The sequence below is a fragment of the Eublepharis macularius genome, chromosome 3 (assembly GCF_028583425.1).
Source record: "Eublepharis macularius isolate TG4126 chromosome 3, MPM_Emac_v1.0, whole genome shotgun sequence".
Classification (NCBI taxonomy): domain Eukaryota; kingdom Metazoa; phylum Chordata; class Lepidosauria; order Squamata; family Eublepharidae; genus Eublepharis; species Eublepharis macularius.
The window spans coordinates 158323639-158339335 of record NC_072792.1 but is presented as its reverse complement, the minus strand read 5'-3'; the positions used below and the strand labels follow the sequence as shown (position 1 = coordinate 158339335).

Below are 15697 nucleotides of genomic sequence, written 5' to 3'. Positions count from 1 at the left end.
TTAATACTGACAAAATGGAGGTGTTACTGGTTGTTGGAAGGACTGTCCCAGGAACTGAGATGTCTCCTGATCTAGATACATCCAGATGCATTCCCCCAAAGAAGCAGGTTTGTGGCATGGGGTTTCTGCTGGCCCCAGGCCACCTGTTAGTAAACAGGTGGCAGCAGCGGTCCAGGAGCATCTTCCAACAGCTTCAGTTGGTGAGCTAGCTGTGACTTTTCCTGGGTAAAAAAAGGAAACCTAAGTTTGTATTTTAATTGCTGTTTTATATTGAATTGCATCCAGACCGACTGAATTTTCCATAAGAGTAATGGAATTTTCCTACCTTCCCTTTCCTGCTACAGTCCACTAAATGGTGCTCCCAGGGCACAATGAACCCACTAGGAACACTAGGAACAGAATGGGGGGAGGGTCTGCAGTAGAAATTGTCAATTTAATCTGGATCTGAAGCCAATTTATTTAAAGATGGTTTTTAATGGCTTTACCTGTTTGTTGCCTTGAGGCCCATAATTGGGTGAAAATAATAGTTTGGTGGTACTGGTGTTTTGTTTTTCTGACAATATATAATGTATTAAAGTGAGATTTGTGATACATTTTTAGCCTTCCAGAAGTTGTGCTCATCGCCAACCTTTGAGAGGCTTTGGACTGGGCAGATGACTAGTCCAAGGTCACTCGTGAGCTTTGTGGCTCTGAGCCCACATGTAAGTCCACTATACTACCATGGCTCTATGAACCTCATTACCACCTGATATTATCAAGACTTGTGGGTGTAATATGCAATAAAAGCATGGCCTTTTTAAAAATAGAAAATAGGCTGTTTAATTGTTTGTAGCAAAATCTTTGTCAGAGGAAATTCCTTATACTTTCTGTGAAGTTTTTGATACTTGCAGCTGTACCGTTACTTCAAAATCTTAGTGAGAGCATGCTCTTTCCTAAAAACCATCAGTCTTCTAGGTCATCACTTCTAATACAAGTCTGCAGCCTTATTGAGCACAGAACTAGCACATAAGAAGTTGCTTAACCTTCAATGGTCTCTCTTAAAGTTGTAGAACATTATTTATTTCTAACCTGCCTTTCCCCCAAAGGACTCACTGCAGGCACGTTTCTGCTTTATTTCAGTATATTATCCAGATTTAGCTGAAGTTATTGCATATTTGCACTTGTGAATTAGACATTTGAGGGCTTGTTGTGTGCGTACTTTGCAAATGGAGGACAGTGAGGCTATTCCAAGGACAGTTAGTTAATCCAGGACAGAAAACTCAAACTGTATGCATAGCAGATAAGAAAGTGAGTCAGAGTACTGGCCTTGTTATACAAATATATCACTATTAGTCCCTTTCTACTGTTGGGGTACATTAAAACTGAAAGAGCCAGTGAATTCCTTGATATTGAGGTAATTATCCCATTACTAAAGAAACTAGAGACAATGTTTTTAAAAAATTAGGAAGCAATCCTGTGACACATCTGGGGTTAGTCCCATTGAACATGAGACTTCTGACTAAACTGCATAGGATTGAGCTGCTTAAACACCATTGGCTAATATTTTAGCTAATATCCTGACAGATAATTCTAAATATAAACCCAGGTGTACGCTGATACTTCTCTCAGAATACATCTCCAAAGAAATTCAAGGCAGGTCATGATCTCTTTCCTATTAAAAATTATACCCTACATGCACAGGTTGAGGATATGGGGTACAAACTTTAGATACATGCATACACTTTATTTTGTATACACTTTATTCTTGTTCTACTGACTAATTCTGCTGCTGCTGTTAGATTGGCTTGGAGTGAGCAAGCAATAAGCAACCCGCACAAAGGTTTCTTGTATTTTCACAGTCAGCTGACTGGGTAGGGTTGGGAAGTTGCTGCCTGGCCAGACTGCTCATGCTGCCTCTACCAATGTTCCCACTTACCTGTGTGTATGTTTGAAGAAGAGTTATTGGCCTGGCAGTCTCCACCTTTCCCAGATCTCAAACCCATGTGACACTCTGACATGTAGGTAAGGGTGGGCAGCCTAAATGGCATTGCTCAAAATTGTTGCTGCCATCCTGATTACAAGCAAATTTTGCTGTCTGAGTACAGCAACCCTAGGCTGCTTGGTGCTTTTTGTCTGTATTACTGCAAACTAGGCTGACTTTGCCTAGACTGTTACATACACCTACTTACCCCTTCCAAATCAGTATGAGTTGGGTTATATAATAACATTTGATTTATATACCACCCTTCAGGACGACTTAACACCCACTCAGAGCGGTTTACAAAGTATGTCATTATTATCCCCACAACAGCAAACACCCTGTGAAGTGGATGGGGCTCAGAGAGCTCCTAAAAGCTGTGACTGATCCAAAGTCACCCAGCTGGCTTCAAGTGGAGGAGTAGGGAATCAAACTCAGTTCTCCAGATTAGAGTCCCACACTCTTAACAGCTACACCAAACTGGCTATATACAGTTTGCTGCCTCCAAGAAATGTTTGTGAGATTAAGCTAGAGTAAGGAAGCTAGGTGTAGCCTGAGAGCTGCATTTGAGGCAGGAGGGCTCTTGAGGAATGGTTGGCAGTCCATCACAGCCCAGCTCACAGGCAAAGGATGGCTTGTCATCGATGTCCTGCTTGTCCCAGGCTTAAGACAGTTAGACTTCAACCATATTGTAATTTTATATGAGTGTTTAACACAAACTGCTGATGTAGCTTTTAATTCAGTTTATCTGCATTTATTTCCAGAAAAAAAATTACTTAGCTGGCCAATGAGTATATATGCCGGCTTTTTATTAAAATGTAAAATCATTGTTAAAACTGTATAACGAATCAAAAGATTGAAGATGAGAGTTGGGCACGAACCAAAAAAAAATGGTGGTTCATGGTTTGATGTGGTTCAAGAAGTTTCACATACTTGCCCCGGTTTGCAAACCAGTTCATTTGGTTCATGAAAATGTCACTTCTGGGTCAGCAGAAGGCCTGCAGAGAAGCTATCCCCCCATTGCCTAGGAAACTGATTGATTAGCTCCAGGCGTGGCTCCAGGCTGTCTGCAATGACGAACCGAAATACAAACCAAATGAACCAGGCAAAAATTCGTCACAGTTCGTGAGAAATGAGCTCCCATGAACCATTGGTTCGCAAACCACTAACCGGACTGGTTCATGAAGAACTTTGGTTTGCAATTCACTTTGTGCCCAACTCCATTGAAGATCTGTTGTGTTTATTCTCCATTGTGGTTGATGTCAAAATGCAGTGGACCTAGGGTAGTGATCATGAAAGACATAGTTTTTATACAAATGGAAATGTGTTGCTAAAATCAGCTAAATGCATAGACTAGTGTTCAGTAATTTAGTTAACTTGTCCATACTTAGACTGTATAGTCATTTTGGAAGTGTCAGTATGATGGTGTTGTTTTAAATGGGCTGTGACTTCATAACAGCTACTTTATGAAGTCACAATTACTGATTGTTCCGCTGTGATTGTGGTTTTAAGGCAGAGGCAATCACAAATTTTCATGTAAGCCAGATGGGCAGAGGAGCTTACAGTGCAATTCTGACACTGACCTGCTGTATTCCTGGTGGAAAGTGCCATCAAGTCATAGCCAACATATAATGACCCCTGCTGGGGTTTTCAAGACAAGAGACTCAGAGGTGGTTTGCCATTGCCTTGCCTCTGAAATGCTGGTCGTCTTTGGAGGTCTCCCATCCATTCATTAACCAAGGCTGACCCTGTTTAGCTTCGGAGATCTGACAAGATGGGGCTTGCCTGGGTTATCCAGGTCAGGAGGATGCTATATTCTTAGCCATATTGAAATAAGACATGTAGGGCCGAATTCTATGCTTCTGGTGATGACTGAATCACTGTCCTGTAAAGATCTTGAAACAACAGCCTGGCTCTGTTGTTTGAGCAAAGTATAAGAGTGAGATGGGATGCCTGCTCACTGTGGTTTAATAGCTATTGTGTTCCTGCAAATTACGTTTTGTAGGGGGGAAATATTGTGCTAGTTAGTTGCCACATCTGTTTGATTACATCTATTTTTTGTTTGTTTAGCCTTTGTTTTGGAAGGCAGGGAAGCAAGCACCTACTTCTAAGCAGTGATGCCTTGCTTGTGTAATATTTCTTAAAGAACCAAATAAGAATATATGTATAAATTTATATACTGTGAGGTTCCATGGGGTGAATTCTTATCCCTGGTGTGTACCACTTGCCCATTGTTATGAACAAATGCAGAGAGTTCTCAATGCTAATGATCTAGCTGAAATCCTCACCATGTAAAAATCAAATACCACTTTGGATCTACTCTCTTTAGTTTAAAATCTTCAAACCATATGTGGCTCCTAAAATGAAATAAAGATGTCCAGAAAATGGGTGTGTTCATGATTTTGGAGCTTTTTAAGTTTGTGGGAATCTTTCTAATTCACATCTCCATAAAAATGCACATCTCTGGGGAATAATAAGGAAACCAGAACTAGCCACATTACAGAATTACTAATTAATATTAGCATGCCTTGTACTTTCCTTAGGCTCTCTGACACCTGCCCTGGGACATACTGCTCTGTAATGGTAAATAAATGTGATAAGTAACACTTCCCAGGCCTTCACATTTTTACTGATGGGGAAAAAACAGCTTTTTCCTGAGAATTTTAAAAAAATCATAATAAAAATTAGAAAATGTTGGCAGCACTGGAAAAAAGCTCATGTGAAACATTCTCTCTTGAAATGAGTGAAATGCTTTAAAAACGAGAGTTCAGTCTTTCTCAAAATGTGTGGTGTGAAAATCCTTACATAAAAATTTACAGTATTGTTCCTGTGTATAATGTAGACATATAATCTGTGTCAGAAAATACACTGCCCAGTTGAAATTTTACAGCTGGTTCCTAACTGGTAGCACAAGTCTAGCAAACAAAGCAATGACAGTTCAGCAAAATATATATTTAATGGAGTCTTCTTGCTTTAATGAATATGACAGCATTTCCAGGTGTTGTAGAACTTAGGGAATTTTAAAGTACTACTTTATGAGGGTAGCTTTAGTTGCCTGTGGCTAAAGTATTGTCTGTCTTTGAATAATGTATGCTTAATGTGGATTGAATCTTTTTCAGGTTACATATTTTCAGCCAAAAGGCCTCAGTCTCTTTGGACAAGAGTCGTGTTTCCAGCTCAGACAAAACGCTAGAACATCTTAAATTTAACAGATTGCTGCACTCTTCTGAATGGGTAAGTATTATGATTAGGAATTTATAATGTCTTGTAATGCACCAGTACATTTAAGATGGTAAAATTAGAGTTCTGTTGTGAAGATCTCAAAAAGAAACTTTCTAAATTGTGAGCGTTGTCCTATTAAGTAGCAGATGATACAATGTAAGTTGGGGGGAATCTTGTGTTGATTGGGGCCTAATTGGCATAAACAACTAGAAAAAAGATTTTTATAGGGAGAAACATGGTAGACTATTTAAAATACTGGTATTCGCTTTATTTTGCAAGGTCCTTAAGGTGGGTTACAGTCAAAAATAAAATGTAACATGAGTAGATTTATTGTAAGAAAGCAGCAAGTCTAAAAATACTCTGTGTGGTAAACAAAACTAGTGGAAGCAATAAAACAGCAGTAACGATTATCTTACTATTTACCAAGAGGTTGAAAAACTAAAGTTGAGACGTGGCTCCTAAAGCATTAAATAGGACTTGTGATGTGTTCCTGGGAATGGTATTCCATTGTTGAGACACACTTTGCCTACAAGGCTCTGATTTTTAATAGAAAAGCAAGATCCCTGTTAAGTGTTCAGGAAGAGAATTGAACATCACTGGCAAGAATCATAGCACTGTTATAAATATGTACTTGTGTTTAGAATATTGTAACTGTTGCGGTTGCTTAGTCTTTTTAAAAAAGGAAATATACAACCACAGTCATCAAAGGATAGACACAGGCTTAGGCCTTTTTAGATTAAAAAATAAAAGGGAAACCCAAGACTTGTGAACAGGTTGGAGAGTATGCAGTTGGCTTTACATCTTTCATAACAGTAAAACTTGTTTGTGTCCAGCAAAATTTCTTTACGTAGGATCAGAACTAAATAAAGGATGTTGTACATGTTGATGATGGATTTAATAGTAGCAAATTCTATATTTAAAAGGCTTTCTCTTTCAGATTGATATTTTACTGCTACATGCTCCTGTCTTTATATTTCTTAAATTGTCTGAGAAGGGATTCTGATAAGCAGGCACCTTAGAAATACCAGTCTTTGTGAAATGTATTTTTATATTGAAATTTGTCTGTGCATTAACTGAGATTACTTAGTCATAAGTATTTTACTACAGTTACTTATTTCTGCATCTTTTAATTTTTAGCAGACTTTATCAGGAATAAAGCACACTTAAAAAGATGCAACCCTGAAATTCCTGTGCTGATTTCTGTATTTACATTTAATTATTGAGGTAGTGACACAAATTTTAATTAAAATGATAGCAAATTTAATATCTCCTATGTAACATTGGACATAATTTATTTTGAAGAGTGACGAAATTTTAATCTAATGGGGAAGTCAAACAAATCAAGCAAGAAATGAAAAGGGAAGAAGGGGAATTAAGAGACCATGACATTTGTTTAAAGAAATTCTAAAAATGGTTGCAAAGTTCCTTTAAACTTCTCTGTGTTATTTATCATGTGGTACATAAGCCAGCCTTTGGATACATCGTCTTCAGTCAAATTAAATTATATTACAACTAACACCAACAATTCAAAGTGCCCAAATTATGGGAATTTCAGGGTATGAGTACATGAGAAATCTCTATTTAAAGATGAGACTGAACTGATTCTGTTAGTTAATTATAATATTTATTAGTTGTGAAAGACTCATGTTAATAAGGAAGATTAGCTATGAGATACAGAATTTTTTGTAGATTAAGTTGTAGCTGCAAGGAAGTAGTGATTACTTTGAGGGCAGCATCTTATTATGGTCATACGTAGACATGGGCACAAATCAAATTTCATGACAGATCGAGCCGATTTGTGTATCGCAAAAACATGTTTTTCACGAAATCCATGACTTTTGGGGCCGATTCGTTCAATTCGTGAATGCTTTGTGATGCCAGACAGGCTGCCGCGGCTCCATTGATTCCCTAGGCAAAATAGGCCTGGAATGTCTGCAGACCTTTTGTTGCCATGGAAACCTCAATCTTAGCCCACATAACCTTGATAGGCAGCTCTCCCTGCCAACCTGAGATCTCCCATTCTGTTCTATGAGAGCAGTGAGCAGGGGGTAGATGGGCATTCTGTAGCCATGGGAACATCAATCTCATCCCTCCAAACCCTGTCAGGCAGGACTGTCTGCCAACCAGAGAGCTCCTGTTCTGCTCTATGTGAGCGTATCTTATGTAAGGCACAACTCTGTGCCTCCTACTTTCAGTTCCAGTAGACAGAGGGAGAGGGAAGAGCTGTTGCTGGGATTTGGAGTGAGAGAGAGTGGATTTGGGAGCTTTTGGCTAGATTTGCTGCTGTTTCAAAAGAGACTGAAAAGCCTCTTATTTTCTGCTCTTGTCTTTGCTGGGAAGGTTGTTGGGTAAGGGTGCCTTTGAAGTCTCCCTGCAAATTTGGCATCTCTGGGTATGAACGGGGCCATTGTAGAGCCCCGGGACCTGACGAATCACGAACCTAACGAATCATTTCATGAAACGGAACAGTTTTGTGAAAGTTCATGGTTCGTGGAATACGACGAACCATGAAACTCAGGGTTCATTTCCCCATTTCGTGCCCATCTCTAGTTATATGTAATGTTTTAACTCAAGTTTGGTTTGCTCTTGTGTAGTTCATACTGGATTTGAGGCCATCTGAAATGAGAAATTGAAGTTACTCACGAGGAAGGGTTAGAATTTGAATGTCCGGTATTTCCTAAAGTTCTGAGGTAGTATTGGGCCCAGCTTTTCAAAGAGACAAAGTTGTAAGTGTATTGAAATTGTGTGTGTTTATAGGAATTTTTTAGTCTGCTGCAAAGATTTGAAATAGACCTTATCACTGGGTTTAGTTACATGAGATAAAGGTAAAATTTCCCAAGCAGCTTCTTTCTTCCATTAATGTTTGCTTTTGAATTGTACGAACACCAGAAGTTATTCCACAATAGATCTGCATGTAAATATGAACTGGCAACTAGGTTTTTCTAACTGCTTTTATGGTAGGTTTATAATTGTATAGTTTATTAGACCAGTTCTGTTTATGTATGAAGGGACAGTAGTGTTGATAATTTCAAATTTATCCATCTGGGAGAACAAGATGTGTTTACATTCTAGAACCTGTTGCTCACTAATAAATACAATAAACCCCCTTTCTTTTAGTTCTCTGTAAAAATTTCCTAATGATGATAATAGGTTGTATCCTTCTGTTATGTTGATCCTATGACTTGGCTTCTGCTAAGTTTCCTTTGATAGAGACTCCAATCGGTATCTCTTATCTAAGTATTTTTATAACATCAGAAATAGTAGTTCTCTTGATGTAAAGAACTATAAAAACATTTATTTTGAGTGTATTTATCTTGTTCCATTATATTCTCTGTAAAACATCTGAACCTATTCTGATCACCAGAGCTGGTTTCCTGTACATATAATGCAAAATCCTAAGAAGAGTTACTCCAGTCTAAGTACATTGGTTTCAGTGGCTTAGACTGGAGTAACTCTTCTCAGGATTGCACTAATAATCTTAGATTTAAGCCAGTCTTCCTCCTGTTTCTAGGGAATAAGAAGGCTACATGTTAATGACTTGAAACCTATTTGAATTGCTATTATAACATGATTGGGTCTTGGTTTTGTTCAAGTTAATTTTGCATCCAACATGATTACTGTCATTAATTAGGAGATTGAAGATGCTTGAATGATCTGCATAGATTGATTTCCACATATAGTAATCTCTTAAACGCCCTACATTGCCTAATGACAAAAGATAGAGGTTCAGCTGCTCCTTTAGATAAAGGGAATCCCTGTTAGGTATTCTCTTCTAGCTTGAAGGAACGTGGGGGGGGGACCCCTTAACTGTTTATCCTAGATGTATGATTAAGATGTGTTTTTTGTGCAATTAATACATTTGGAAAGAGGATTTAAGTTTCTTTAGTAGAGTGATACTCCACAGCTTCTGGAAGATTTCAATTACTAACAACCAGAAGATCCACATGATTAGTATACACCTCATCAAACATGCACATTTAATAATATAGCTATTAATATTAAATATCTAATTCTAACTAGAAGTTGCAAAGTGGAGAGGGTGTTGAAGAGGACTGGCCCTTTACTTCCACCCCGGCATGACGCCCACTAGGGGTGTGCATCCCAAAAAAATTCTTGAAAACTAGGGGTGTGCATCCTGAAAAACATTTGGAAATACCAGAATTCTGAAGCGGCAAGCCGCTTTGGAATTCTGGTATTTACTCGCTTCGGTATGCTTCATAAAGATTCGGAGCATACTGAAGTGAGGGGGAGCAACCCCCCCCCCAGGGCAACCCCCCACCCCTCACCCACTTACCTGACCGGCAGGGAGAGAGGGAGGGTGATCGGCTGGGCGGCAGGATGCTGATGCTACCACGGCCTGTGCAAGGCCGGGATGGCCCGGAGCCAGCTCCTTTGCCACCGTACCACCTCCTCTGGGCCTGCAGGGTGGCAGGGAAGGCCGGATCCACCACTTCCAGCCCTTCCTGCCCCTCAAATGGCTTCCGCGGCGGCCAGACTTTCTCCACCACCCTGTGGCCCCACAGGATGGCAGGGAGGGCCGGAGCCACCACTGCCGCCGACACTGCCTCCACCACCAGCAGCAGGGCCAAGGTAAGTTGGTGGCTGGGGGTTGGGAGGATGTTTAAAGGGCCCTGACACTTTCAAGCGGCAGGAAAGGGGCCCTTTAAACTCAGCCCTGAAGCTTTCCGAAGCATTACGAATGTTTCGGATAGCTTTGATTTGGGATTTCAGGAAATCCCGAATCTTTACAGATCGGGCCCAATTCGGGTATTTTACCCGAATCAGTAACCCGAAGCGCACATCCCTAACATCCACAGCCTTGCTTGCTTTCCTCGAACATGGGGTGGGTACTGTGTTACAGGAATGGTGGTCTGAAGAGCCACAGATGGAATGTCAAAAAGCTCCATGTGGCTGCCAGGCCACTTAGAGAGTATCAGTGCTGTAGTATGTTGAATATGCAATTCTAGTGAATCTTATCAAAGGCCTTTTTAGTTGTTAAACGAGAGTTTGAAAGAGCTGTTTTCAATACTTTTTTTAAAATAGAAAGGATGAATGGAGGTTGTTGGAAAGGATTGGTTCTTTACTTTCATCCCTGGCAAGAAACCTGCAGCTCAGGAAACTTTAGCAGCATACCTATCCCTTTCTAGCAACACCTGGAAGGGTATAGTTCTTCTAATTAAACAAAACGGAGGTGGTTCTAACTATTATCCATTTGATATATATTATATAAGATTTGACTGAGTGACTTCAGAGGATGGTTCCATCCAGCATCCTATTTCCAACAGTCCCCAACTATATACTTTCTGGGAGGTCACAAGCAGGACATGAATGCAAAAGAAATCTCCTGTTTGTCACCTAGCAACTGGTATTCAGAGACATACTAATTCTCAATACGGAATCTTGGCTAACGATTGTATTCTCCATGAACTTTTTCGAATTTTCTCTGAAAACCATTGGCTGTTGCAACATCTTATGTCAGCATATTCTCTGAGTAAACTATGTATTGTGTGATTTTTTTTCTTGAATCTACTGCCTACCAATTTCATTGGGTAACCCCAAATTCTAGTGTTATGAAAGAGGAAGAAACTCTCTCCACACCATGATTAATCTTTAAAACCTCTGTCTTGTCTTAATTGCCACCTTTCTCAACTAAAATGAATCAGTTGCTTTAGCTCTTCCCTAAGGTACTTCAGCCCTGTGACGATTTTAGTTTCTTCCCCCCCTATCTTTTGCAATGTTATATTACGTTTTCTAAGATGGAGGAATAGTACAGTACAGTACATATTATTCTGAATGCAGCTATGCTGTAAGGACATTACTGTCAGTTCCTTTTCTGAGGCCTTGCATAGAATTTGTTTTACTGAATTTACATTTTCATTGAGCTGTCTACCACAACCCCATAATCTTCATTGGATTAGCCATTGCAGGAGAGAACTCCAGCTTTTATGTCCCAGTGCATTCTCAACCGATCAACATCAGTTAACACTTGCTTATGTTTAGTCTTGCTTGCTATTTTTCTTGCCCACCTTTGCAGCTTAGAGAGAACTGTTCTGCTCTTTATACTTGCATTGGTTTTCTCCTCTAAACCTGATACCTTAGGAATTCGGAGCTTCAGCTCCAAATAGGTTCTTGGGGAGCCCACAATTTGCTTCAGGTTTTTGTTTTGCTTTGAGGCTTTTAAAAAAATGGTGGCTAGATATAAATGGAAACAGAAGATAAATCACATTCAGCAGCTACTGTTCTGTTGGAGTACCTTAACTGCTAATAGCTAATACCTCAATTGTCTCAAAACTCTTTGGAAAAGGACTTCTGAAGAAGCTTTTTGGAAGTCCCAAGTATATCTCTTCCCTATCTGAGTTGACCATCAGTAAGAACTCATAATGATAAAGTAAGGCTTACTTTTGTAATGCATGTGCTTATTCTTCATTGAGCTTGTGGTTCTATATGTTTGATAACTGTAGCTTTAATAATTCTCCCAGTTAATCCCAAACTGGCCTGTAATTTCCTGGTCAATTCCTTCCCTTCCCCTAGCCCCAGGCTTCATTTTTAAAAGCTGGTATGCTGGCTGTCTTCCAGCACGTATAAGGAGACTGATTTTACTGACTGCTGAAGTTCTTTGTTTACAAGATAAACAATGTGGTATTTGAGTTCCTTAAGAACTGAGTGTATGCTGTCTGGGCTTGGAGAGCTACATTTTTATCCACTAGCGCTAGAACCACATCTCTTATTGCTTCTTTTGGACTTTCAGATGCAACTTGACTTTCAGATGCTGTCCTGGAAAAAAAAAAGGTTCAGTTTTGGGAACTTAAGACTTTCCACAATGAAGACAGACATAAAGAATTTATTTAGTGTCCCTGCAGTCTCACTATCTTCTTCCAGTAAACCTTTTTCACTTTTATCTAAAGGCCCTAACTGCCTCTCAGTGTTGACTGTTCTGTTTTTACCAATATACTGTTCAGATTCTGCTTTGTGCATATTGTCAACTTAGTTTATCCTCTTTTTTTTTTGTACTTACAGTGGCAAGACTTCTCCATTTAAAAGGTATTTCTTGCCTTTTATAAGCATTGTTGATCCTGCTTGTTAATAGCACTGGCATTCTCTTGGGCTTCTTGGTACTTCTTCTAGTGTGCAGTTTAATTATTTGCCTTATTTATAGCCCACCTTTCCTGCTTAGACTCAGGGAGGATTACAGAATATTAACCAGCACGATTGGACAGCATAAAACCCTCACTGAACAGTATAACAATACTAGAATTACAGAATTGGAAAACAGTTTGAACAATGAACTTCCTAAAGCAAGGCGTACTTTAAACAATCCAGAAAGTAGAACTACAATTGATACCTACAGGAATCATTGCAGTAGGCTAGAATACAATTCCATCATAAAGCTAGATTGTTCTATTCTAAGACTGTTCCATTCTACTACAGTTCTAATCCCATTATAAAAATGCCCTCCTGAATATTTCTGTTTTGCACATTCTGTGGAATGAGAGACACATGGAAGCTTTTCTGATCTCAGGCATACCATTCCACAAGGCATCCATCAGCACTAGCTGGTCTTACTCATTATCAGAGTGGTACCTTGCTCAGATGAGCCAAGCTGTTAAGAGTGAAGCATAGCTGAGGAGGCAGCCTGCAGGTATGTGGATCCAAAGCCATTAAGGGGGTTATAGTTGATAACCAGTACTTTGAATTTAACTCGGTAACTGGTAACCAGTGGAGTGACTGCCGAAGAGGTGTGACATGCATACTGCACCTAGCCTCTGATAGCAGCCAGGCTGTGATGTTCTTCTGTAACTAGAGTTCCGGAATTGACTTCAAGGGCATACCCTTGTAGAGTCCATCACAGTAGTCTAGCCGCAGGGTAACCATAGCATGAATCCATGTGGCTGCTGAACAGCTTTCATAGTGGTTACTCTTACTCAAAGAAGCTTGTGATGGCATATGTGGTTCTCCCTTGCCCGTTTTATTCTCTCAGTGATCCTGTGGGGAAGGTTAGACTAAGACACTATAACTGTCCAGCAGGGTCATCCAGTGAACTACATTGTGGAGTGGGTATCTGAACTGAGGTCTCTCAGGTACCAGTCTGACACTTAACCGCTATACCAGACTGGCTGTCCAAGTCTCCTGAGCATAGTTCTTCTGAGTTACCCAGTGAGTTCGCAGACATTCCATGGGTTCCAAGGCCAGTGAGGTAACAGCATGCCTCCAGTACTTAAATTACTTTTTAGCTCTGACATTTTTACCTGAAAGAAAATGTACAGGAGCTACTTGTTCTTAAAACTTCTAGGTTATTGGGCTTTCTGTCCTCTTTAACATATTGAGCAAAATTTCCCTTTAATATCGGCTGCATTTTTATAGATTTTATATTCAGAGATGACATTTGTCCTTTCAGTTCCACCAGATTTCTGATATGGCTGCTATATTGACATTCTCATTTAGTGACAAGTATTACAGTTCCCTATCATAACATGGAGGCATCTTATATTAGCATATTAATGCAAATACATTGTGCTCCCTCCAAATGTCCTTTGTATTCAATGTTATCTGTACCCCCCCCCCCCGGTCTTTTGGGACAGCTGTCATTTATTTATCTGAGGAAGAACCTTTGAGGTACTCTGCCCAAGCTAGCTAAAGAATTTTGAGGTCCATTAGACTGGCATATATTTAGACCTAAAAAAACCCTGTATCTAGCTTTAATAGAACAAAGGTATTGTCCTGATCAGTTGTAATATTTCTTTGTTTTGTTTTGAACACAGCTAAATAAACCAATTAAGAAAATAAGTATGCTATTTTTAAAAATGTTTTGGTTTTGTGTTAAAATTCCTAGGAAAATGTATAATACTAAAACAGCTTTCCTTCTTTTATTTACAACAGTTTTTTCTGGAAGGTCTGCAAGGTCTTTGAAAACGGTCCAAACACTCGTCTGGGTTATTTCGGACCTACCACAATGGCGACTGGTCTGACCAATGTAGGAAACTCTTTTGGAGGTCCATCTAATTCTCTGGTTTCTAGATCTAAGTTCCAGAATACTTCTGTAGAAGATGATGATGATGTTGTGTTCGTTGAACCTGTACAGCCTCCTCAGATTCCAGCACCATTAGTAACAGACCCTAGAAATGTTGCTTTTAGTTCATCGACTAATGAAGAGCATCATGGAAATGACCCCAAAGTAGTAGCTCCTTCAAAAGACTTGAGCTCTCAGAAAGGAAGTATAACTGAGACTATTATTATTGATGATGAAGAAGATATTGAAACAAGTCAAGGGCAAGAGAAAAATGATCCCAGTTTCAGTGAACGAAGATTTCCAGAGTGTAAAAACAGAACCACTGAGATGGAATTCTCAACACCCAGTTTTTCAAGAAGTAAGGTAAATGCAGGAATAGGTAATAGTGGTATAACCACAGAACCAGACTCTGAAATTCAGATTGCTAATGTTACTACATTAGAAAGAGGTATGAGCTCTGTGAGTGTTGGCCGTTTAGAAAATACTGAAGGGCGTGACATGAACTTAATGATTACACATGTAACATCACTACAGAATACCAACTTGGGAGATGTATCTAACGGACTGCAGTCAAGTAATTTTGGTGTTAATATACAAACATACACCCCGTCTTTAACTTCACAGACCAAGACTGGTGTAGGACCTTTCAATCCTGGTAGAATGAGCGTAGCTGGAGATGTCTTTCAGAATGGAGAATCTGCGACTCATCACAATCCTGGTAGGTGGTGCCTTAAATATTCTGCTCATAAAACTCTGCACATACCAGTTTTTCTTAAAAGAAAAATCAGCAAGGTATGCCAATTCTCTGTCTAGAGAGTGTGGGTGATTTGAATGGAGACAATTCGTATTTCACCAAAATCTCATTTAAAAAAGAAACACTAGTTCTTCTTGGGATAACAGTATGAAGGTGTTTTGTTTTTAATTTTAGTTACGTTTAGAGAAGCCAGTCTGTCTTGTAGTCCATCATCACTTAGAATTCACTTCTTAAAAATTGTTGGTATGTTAAATGGAATCCCACTCCCCCTCAAGGAAAACGTCAAGGCATACATTTTAATAATATAGCAACCATTTTATCTGCTGCTTACCTGACTTCGTGATAAATTATAAATTAGGGAATAATTGACACTTTTTCAGCAAGGGCAGCACATGGTTCAGAAAGCCAGCCTTTGCTCAGTTGCTCTGAAAAAGTGCGTCATAGCTCCAGTGGACTTCATGAGTTGCCACTCTAGTAAGCTTTGTCTCCGTAGAGAGTAGTACGAGGATGGGATTTTTCAAGGTTCTGTTAGTTGGCATTCAGTTCATTACCATACTTTAGTCCAATAGGAAGAAAGAGGTGCTCGTTTTCTATGTACACTTGTGAACATAGTTGCATCCTACAGACTGCCAGTATGTGTTGGAAAACATGGACTTTCTCCAGCATTTCTCATACAATCGCTGAAAAAATGATGCTGGAGGTTGTGGGGCCTACGCAGCTAACATGGGTCAGGGACTGCAGTGAGAAAGGTAAACTG

General features: G+C 39.6%; 1 protein-coding gene across 3 annotated transcripts in view; it reads left to right on the top strand.

The window, feature by feature from the left end:
* The window catches only part of ZMYM2 (zinc finger MYM-type containing 2), a 72047-nt gene that overhangs the window by 5429 nt on the left and 50921 nt on the right, over positions 1–15697 (top strand). For 2 of the 3 annotated variants that reach the window (XM_054973448.1, XM_054973446.1), the window contains exons 2-3: positions 5077–5191; positions 14057–14904. In XM_054973448.1, coding sequence (XP_054829423.1) covers positions 14130–14904 — 775 coding nt within the window. In that variant the 5' untranslated portion in view covers positions 5077–5191; positions 14057–14129. The remainder of the gene's footprint in view (positions 1–5076; positions 5192–14056; positions 14905–15697) is intronic. The other variant, XM_054973447.1, reaches the window with a different exon arrangement.